General features: G+C 36.9%; 1 protein-coding gene across 3 annotated transcripts in view; it reads left to right on the top strand.

Moving 5' to 3' along the window:
- The window catches only part of ARL5B (ADP ribosylation factor like GTPase 5B), a 24,072-nt gene extending 15,374 nt beyond the window's left edge, over window positions 1-8,698 (top strand). For all 3 annotated transcript variants that reach the window (XM_034760324.1, XM_034760325.1, XM_034760323.1), the window contains exons 4-6: window positions 3,533-3,616; window positions 5,382-5,533; window positions 7,826-8,698. In XM_034760324.1, the coding sequence (XP_034616215.1) occupies window positions 3,533-3,616; window positions 5,382-5,533; window positions 7,826-7,874 (285 nt within the window). In that variant the 3' untranslated portion in view covers window positions 7,875-8,698. The remainder of the gene's footprint in view (window positions 1-3,532; window positions 3,617-5,381; window positions 5,534-7,825) is intronic.
- The last annotated feature ends 666 nt before the right edge of the window (window positions 8,699-9,364 follow it).

Here is a 9,364-nt window from a genome sequence, read left to right as displayed (position 1 = left end):
TACAAACTAAAATTTCATACCGACAATGACTTGTTTATACTGCTCTATATGCTATACACTGAAATGCAAGTGCAATATTTGTATTCCAATTGATTTATTTTGTAATTATATGTTAAAAATGAGAAAGTAAGCAATTTTTCAGTAATAGCATGTGGTGACACTTGCTTACAAAATCAGAAATAAAAGTAAAAAAGTAATTTTTTAAGTGAGGTGAAACTTGGGGGTATGCAAGACAAATCGGACTCCTGAAAGGGGTACAGTAGTCTGGAAAGGTTGAACACCATTGTTTTAGTGGAACAAAAGTTGTGTGTCAAGTGAACAGAGTAGGCCTTAATGTATTTTAACTAGAGAGCTAGATCTGCATGTCTAAATATGTGTATTAGCGTAGATACTTCAGGATCAGGAGATAGATAGATTTATTTATTTATTTTGAAATTTGTCACCTGCTGCTAAGGCACTTTACTACAATAGAAACAAAGATACATTATGTATGTGTTTCAAATGCCTTGTAATAAACCTCTACATGAGGGGATTGCTGGACTTGATGGTTCTGAAGCAAAAAATGGGATCTTTTGGCACACAGCCAGTTTCCTGGTAATACTTAGAATACTCTTTCATCCTATTCTAGACAAATGATATTATTTGTCCTCTGGGATTAAACAGTGCAGTTGGGCCTGCCAATCTGTGTACAGCTTGTATTTTAGATTTCACTGATTTTACAAGAGTTTTGTTTAGCTCAACACAGTTTTTAAGTGCAACTGTTTTCTAACTTGTTTGAGGAAAAATAAGAGCAATACACACATCACATTTCTCCAAGTGAATGCAAAACTTAGGTGGGGATGGAGACCACTAGTGAATGGTTTAGCTTCTGTTCTCATGCGTAGTAATGTTTTTTTGAAGCAGTGACAGTAGTGGAAAGAGAACAAAAGTTTTGCTAGGCAGCACTGTATAGAAATGGTCAGCAGCTGCTGCTGCATTTATTCAGGGGACAAAAGTAACCCCAGCTGAGGTGGGAGGAATGATACAGCGATAAAGCTGCCATTGACAGAAAGGTCAGAGGTGACTTCAGCTGACCAATGTATTGTTTCCACTTTGGTTTATAACACCGCAAAGATCAACATGTTTGGGTTTTTTTTAATTGCTGACACCTAATAGAGCTGTGCAGCATGTATTAAATCTCCATAATTTCAGTTTGCATGTGCAAACTTCTGTCATCTGTCGCAAAGATCTTCAGACATGTTGATTTTTAATACCTTTAATAAAAATAGACAAAATAGTTTAGAAAAGAACAAAAACATACACTACCTTATTGTTGAATAGCCATTCCACTTTCCAGTAGGCTGCCTCCCTGCTACCTAAATTTGTTTCTGTGCTAGTTCCTGCAGCAGGAGCTCTTACACATCAGTTCCCTCAGGCTAGCACTGGAATCCTGCTTCACCCAGAAAGACAGCCCCAGAGCTTTGAGTGCTGCCTGTCTTGCTTCAATAGTCAACTGGTGCTGCTAACAAAGTAGTATAGATTGCAATTTTTTGAAAGGGAGGAGAGCAATCATTGCACAAGACTCCAAGACTTACAGTGGTTGGAATTTGGGAAAAGAGCCTGAATCTGTTAAAAACTATCCCAAATGGTAGCATGAAGTCACTTAGCCAGCTTGCCTTCTACCAACAGCTTCACACAGGGGAGACACTATGAGGCATTGTTTCTTTTGTGTTCAAATGGAACCTTTTCCCAAATGTTTGTAGTTTATACCAGATATGACAGTTTAACTTATTATGATGGCTGGTAATCACATTGCGAAGGTCCGATATAATAGGACACAATGAGGAGGTGCCATTGTGATAGTTGCATTTTTCATTCACATTTTGAAGAATTATGTGTAGAAGATTTTTTTTTTTTTTTAAATTGTGGTCCATGTCTACAGATAAGTAGTTTATCAAACAGACATTCTGATCTTCAGTATTCTAATTACATATATTAGTATTATGTCCACTGCAGTTTTACTTTTTTTTGTACAGCCCTAAATTAATCTATGAATCTATAGCCGTATATAACCACAGTTTTAACGTGTAGCTAAAACTAAATGTAATCTTAATGAAACAGTTTTAAAAATAGTCCCAGTTTAAGGCTTTTCTAGCTAGTTTCTCTGGGTAAAAACTATGATTTTGCTTGGTAAAAGTCAGCTCTGGTAAATACTGTCGTCCCTGATTCAGAGCCCGGGTCAGCTGACTTGGACTTGTGCTGTGGAGCTAAATAACATTGTAGATACTCTGGAGCCCAGGCTCTGAGACTGAGCAAGGTGGGAGGGTCTGAGAGCCCAGGCTCCAACCAGAGCAGAAAGGTCTATACTGCTATTTTTAGTCCTATAGTGTGAGTCCAAGTCAGTTGACCTGGGTTCTGAAACTGCTACCATTTTTTTTGCTATGTAGAAGCACCCTGAGTTTTCTGTCATAAGCAATAGCAAGCAAAAGGGACTGAGTGTCTCACATGCACTATTGTCCATCCTCCCCTCTTCCTCCCAGCGGTGATTTACATTTCTACTAGCTACTCCGGGTGCCCAGGCCGACCTGCCTGCCAGGGAGTGGCACGTGATCACTCTTGCGGCTTCCCTTTGCTTCTCCATCAGAAGTCATTTTTCTGCAGGGAAGCAAAGAAATCTGCAGGGGACATGAATTCTGTGCATGCGCAGTGACACAGAATTCCCCCACGAGTAAAATACCATAGTGCAATCTCTTTATCGTGAAAGCGCAACTTACAAATGTAGATTTATTTTTTTATTATTTTTTGGTTACATAACTGCACTCAAAAACAAAACTGTAAAACTTTAGAGCCTACAAATCCACTCAGTCCTACTTCTTGTTCAGCCAATCACGAAGAGAAATAAGTTTATTTACATTTACAGGATATAATGCTGCCTGCTTCTTATTTACAATGTCACCTGAAAGTGAGAACAGACATTTGCATGGCACTTTTGTAGTTGGCATTGTAACGTATTTACATGCCAGATCTGCTAAACATTCATATGCCCCTTCATGCTTTGGCCCCCATTCCTGAGGATATGCTTCCATGCTGATGACACTCGTTAAAAAAAGTAATGCATTAATTAAATTTGTAACTGAGCAACTTGGGGGAGAATTGTATGTCCCCTGCTCTGTGTTTTACCCGCATTCTGCCATATATTTCATGTTATAGCTGTCTTGTATGATGACCCAGCATGTTGTTCATTTTAAGAACACTTTCACTGCAGATTTGACAAAATGAAAAGAAGGTACCAATGTGAGATTTCTAAAGATAGCTACCGCACTCGACCCAAGATTTAAGCATCTGAAATGCCTTCCAAAATCTGATTGGGACAGAGTGTGGAGTATGCTTTCAGAAGTCAGATGTGTTGGTTAGAAAAGTCCAAGTCTGTTATGCATAAAGAACATTTATTAACCAATGAGTCTCTCTTGCGAAGGTCAGACTACAGAAAATACATAGGTGAAACCTTGTTTACATGTAGTCTGAGAAAAACTTTTTCTTTTATTTTCCCTAGTTCATCATTCTCGTTGTTGACAGCATTGACAGAGAACGACTTTCTATCACAAAAGAAGAACTTTACAGAATGTTGGCTCATGAGGTATATTTAAAAACTCAGCATTCCAATACTTTTGGATTGTAGGCTTACTTTTTTGCTAGCACCCAAATAATTATAAACATGAAGACTTAACCTTTTAAAAAACAAAGTTGTTTCATTAGCATAGGTATTGATGTACATTAACTGTGCTTTTTAAAAATTTTAGATTGTCGGTGTCTAGACAAGAACAGTCAGGATATCATGAAAAATACATGCTCCATGTTCTAACACTCTTAGGAGGGTTCATTCTATTGTAACAAGGTAGCAGTTTCTTTTATAAAAGTTATACAGATTATAAAAAATTTTTATATGTTTAACTTCATGCTGTCTGACTTGTACTGTTTTTCCTTCCTCTGTCTTACAACTACAGCTAAAAATGAAATTTTGAAGAAGCTTGAAAGCTTCTAAAACAAGTTTTGAGATTAGTTTTCACTATTGCTTGCATCCTATTAATGTAAAGAATCATAAATAGTGTTATAAATGGTTAATCTTTGGATTATGCCTTCTTCCTTTCTGATCTAAAATGAAGTTTTGGCTATTAGCAGTACTCAGTGTTATCTGAGTGATTCATAATCTGTTTCTAAAAATGAAAGGAAATTGTCTCTAAATGGCTTGGGTCAATAAAAATAGTTTTTGCTCTGGGGTTGGGGGTGAAAAATAAATTCTAAAATAGATGGGAAGAAGCCTTTTATTCAAAATCTTCCCCATGATTTCAAAATGGATCCCAATATTGCAAACACCTATTCAAATACTGCCTCAGCATTGGTGGGGGGGAAGGACTACATGACCTATCAGGGTGCCTTTCAGCTCTACATTTCCATGATTCTAAGAAGTCTTAATTCATGTGAGTTGTCCTGATGACTGACTTCAGTCAAACTAGTCTATAAATTAGGACTACTTGTGAGAGTATGGATTTGCAGCACTGGACCTTAACTTTGCTTTTGTTTCTTTAAAGCATCCAGATATAGAAATGGATCTCCACTAATCCTAGCAGATTAATCGGTATTGAACTCTTAAAATTTGACCTAATGGTTTCTTGATTATGAAATGTCTTTCTCTCTCCTGCCATGCTCCAAAAAAATCTGCTGCTCCTATTTTTGTTGCCTTAGTTACATGGAAAGTTTAGACAACATTTTAAATGTCTCACATCTAACTTAAACTATTCAAACATTACTAGTAAGAACTGCCCTTTAGGCAAAAGTGACAAAGCTCTTAAGGTATGAGGTGGATTTGTTAAATTATGAAGTATAGTTTCTTCCTTTCCTGTTCTAATAAAATTTCTAAACATTTAAATTTATTATTTAAAAAAAAAAAAAAGCGCCTAGTGTCGGAAGTAATTTCAACGGAATGATGGCATGTTAACTCTTCGACTCGGTCATTATCTCACCTAAAGATTTCCAGAATGTTCCTCCAATAGTAATCTAATTTGCTGAACGTACTGAGCTGCTTTAGAAAATATATCATTTGTGTCTTTAGATTAGTCATCAGTGAAGTGTGGCAAGACCAAAGGACCAAGAAGTGAAGCAAACCCTAATTTGATGCCTGAGGAATGTTAGTTAGAACAGCTTTCTAAATGAATCATTAAGTTTGTCTTCCACTATAATTTATTGTTGAAATAAGCCTCTCAAAATTAAATGTTACTGCATAATTTTAATATAGAATGAATTTACTGTAACTGTGGAAAAATATATTTAACATTATATAACCTTTAGATTTTTATCATAACATTGGCATCATAAGTACTATAAATATTCTGTCTTGCTTCCAGGATTTACGGAAGGCTGCAGTTCTCATCTTTGCAAATAAGCAGGACATGAAAGGTTGTATGACAGCTGCTGAAATATCTAAATACCTCACCCTTAGTTCCATAAAGGATCACCCATGGCACATTCAGTCCTGCTGTGCTTTGACTGGAGAAGGGTAGGTGTCCAGTAATGTGTGTCTAAGTTCAATAATGTAAAATAAATGGAAAACTGTGTGTGATTTAAAAGCCCATTGGCACTGGTCTAGGTCTTCTGAAATAGGATTTTTCCTATTCTCACCTTTGCAGATATAATGACACCTTAAGTGTATCTTCCCCTTGACTGACTTCTGGATCTTCCTTACAGCTGAGTCCACCAGCTTTAGTGTCTGTAATACCCAGGTGACTGCTTCAACTCTATACACTAGGGCAGCAACTCTGACTTGACCAGAGGGTAAAGAATATAAATAGGGTGTGGCTTTCAGCCTCACTGTGATGATCACTTATGAACCTCATTTTTTCTTGAGTAGGAGCCAACAAATATTTTAGTGCTCCTGGAAATTCCTACCAGTAGGCTTCCATCCCTTCATCCTGGAACGTCTTTTTAATGTGCAGTCCTATCGGACCTTATTTTGATTTTTCAGATGTATACTCAAAGACAAGTATGTCAACATTCACTATGACATGAAGACCTACTTTGTTACTGGTGTAAAACCCATTACCTATATGCAGTTGATGTAATTGACTTATTAACTTCTATCTCAGTTATACCAGCAAAGTTACTAAAATTTAAAACTGAGCTTTCCTCAGACCCCTGGAATTCACAGAACAGACATTCTTGGTGTCTGACAGGAGCTGGCCATTGGTTTTTCTTTCAGATTCAGTTTTCTTAGGTGCCCTAAACATATGCCTTGATTTTCAAATAGCCTCATCATTTGTAGAATTCATTTTGTTTCAGCAGTAAAATAGTAGAAGAATATTCTGTGATAATACTGCCTCAGAGTTTCAAAAGCAGAGGATATAACAGATCATTCAGAAATTAAAAAAAAAAAAAAAATCTTCCCCACAATGATGAAATGTGAAGTTTACTTTTCAGATACAGCTGGGACTGTCCTGTGAAGTAAGTATCTGCCTGTACCTCCATCACTTTCCCTGACCTCTCATAATGGGAGGTACTGACCCACTTTTGGTCTATTAATTTTGGGTATTTATTTCCAAAAATTAAGCCACTGACTTGTCCAACTAGCTATTATTATTTTTGCTAAAGGCAACTTGGATAGGTAACTCATGAGGATCTGGCTTTGTGTAAACAGATCTACATTTTCAGGTCAAATTATTTCCTTTCATATTCAAATTGGTGATGTACTTACTGTAACTTTGTTCTTAATATGGATATTCTATGTAATTCCACATTCTCATTTCAAAATTTATTGTAGGGAAGCATTAATTAAGCCAGTGCCTTTTTCTTTAATGTACGCAAAATATAATTTTATTTGTTCATTTAATTTGAATCATTTGAATATTACTTAAAAAGGCTTTCTTTAATGAAAAAGTGGGATCACTCTCTCCTTGGCCCTATTGCGTTACCAAAATTCAGTGTGTTAATGGATAATATAGGGTCTGACCGTATACTACAACCAAAAGAGAAATGTCACTGGCAGTTGTTTTAATCCATCAATATACAACTTGGGTGCTTCTTGGCAGTCAATTTTGAGTTTCAACCAGACATGATTTTGTGTTAGCGTCACCCTGGCACTGAAGGAAGATCTAATGTAAGCAGCATTTGAAATGTTATATTTGTGTTAGCCCTAAGACAACAGTTATCAAACTGTTGGTCGGGACCCCAAAGTGGATCGAGACCCCGTTTTAATGGGGTCACCAGGGTTGGCGTTAGACTTGCTGGGGCCTGGGGCCAAAGCCCGAGCCCTGCTGCCCCAGGTGAAAGCCGAAGCCCAAGGGCATCAGCCCTGGGTGGCGGGGCTCATGTTACAGGCCCCTGGCTGGGGCTAAAGCCCTTGGGCTTTCGCTTTGCCCCCTTGCCCTCCCCCCCCCCCACACACACACGGGGCAGCAGGACTCGGGGGCTCAGGCTTCAATCCCTCCTTTTGGGGTTGTGTAGTCATTTTTGTTGTCAGAAGTGGGTCGCAATGCAATGAAATTTGAGAACCGCTGCCCTGAGGCATTGTGGTAAGTATTCTGTACTGCCATGTGGGAAACCCATAAAGATTTTTATATCTTTCCTTTCACTCCTTAGATGATATGTATTGAGAGTAGCATGTTTTGGCTCTAGAAGGGAAATTGAAGATGAACTTTCTTTCATGTGATTGGAGCTTTTGGCTCCTTTAAAAGAAATCCTACCGAGGCCACGTGCACCTATAATTGATGGCGAAAGATGGTCCTTTTTGGTAGGATGACTTGTATGAGAGCAAATGGTTAAAAACTTCATTGCGACTTCTCTTATTAATTTTCAGATTATGCCAAGGTCTGGAATGGATGACCTCCCATATTGGAGTGAGATAACTTGTTGCAAAAGAGACTGCATCTGTTTATTCTGTGAACATGAACATTTTCCTGGTACTTCTGGTTGCTACGGTAGCGACCATGTTTAATTTATAATGACAGAAACCTCTGAGCAGCACTTGAATCAAGTGCAACTGAACTGAAACACAAAGTATTTTTAACTTTTTTAATGCACTGCTCTTCCACAGGATGAACATATGAATCTGTTTCAGTATCAAAGTTCTCCTGGCTATTCTAATTTTTCAGTGGTTGCCTTGTAAGATATCTTTCATCATGGAAAATCTTTCACACTTGATTTTTGTAATGATGCAAACTATTTCTGTAATTTACTACCATAGATAAATTTCTTCATTAACACTGGGGAAAAAAGGCGAATAGATTGATGTTTACCCTAGCATAGCTTTAATGATTTCAAAAGATTGGGCTATGGCTATCTCCAAGGCAGGTTTTAGGTATGTTAAGAATTGTAATAGTCAGCATTGAAACAGTTATTTATGGTTGATATGCTCTTTTCCCCCCCTTCACCACCCCTCCCCCAATATGTGTAACTGAATTTCTGCCTTAAAAGAAAACATGCCCTTTTTTATTCCCATGTAAGGTAAGTAGTTCTGGGTCATATTTTTACCTGAAAACACAACTTTACCGGGTGGATAAAAATTGAGTTTTTATTTAATTAAAATGCATTTTTCTTTTTAAAAATGAACCAGTTTAAAAATTTGAAATTGACAACATATTAAGTGCTAAATTTAGTGTAATCTTTTTAAAAACAACAAGGAGTCTGGTGGCACCTTAAAGACTAACAGGTTTATTTGGGCATAAGCTTTCGTGGGTAAAAAAACCACTGAAGTGGTGGGTTTTTTAACCGACGAAAGCTTATGCCCAAATAAACCTGTTGGTCTTTAAGGTGCAACAGGACTCCTTGTTGTTTTTGTGGATACAGACTAACATGGCTACCCCCTCATACTTGTAATCTTTTAAAATCACTTAAAGAAAAAAATTCTGCATCCTATATCCAATAAACGTAAATAGTTTTATTTAACTAAGAAACAACTTTAAAATGCTGTTTTTTATATTTGTAATTTAATTCCAGTTTCCAAATACAGCTTGACACAAATCCGGAGCAAAAAACATCTAGTAAATAAATACTTCATTCATCATTTTCTAACAATGTACAAATTAAGAATCTGAGTAAATGTACGTTAAGCGATATAATTGTTTAAATGAATGTGTATATAGAATATCCTCCTGATTTAGCAAAAAAGTACCAAATTTAGTGTTGACTATATTTGATTAAACATGTTTTAATGGTGATACCAACCAATAAGAATGAACCTTTCTTTAGGGAAGAAAACTAAAAGTACAAATACAAAACAAGATTGAATTCCTGCTTGCTGATTAAAATGAGGGACTTAAATCACTTCGATTTAAATCAGTGCACCCTACAGCTTTATAAACTGCGACTGTGGTAAAACTACAGTGACTATACTGAA

Source organism: Trachemys scripta, chromosome 2 (genome assembly GCF_013100865.1).
Source record: "Trachemys scripta elegans isolate TJP31775 chromosome 2, CAS_Tse_1.0, whole genome shotgun sequence".
Classification (NCBI taxonomy): Eukaryota; Metazoa; Chordata; order Testudines; family Emydidae; genus Trachemys; species Trachemys scripta.
This window is presented reverse-complemented; position numbering and strand designations above follow the sequence as displayed.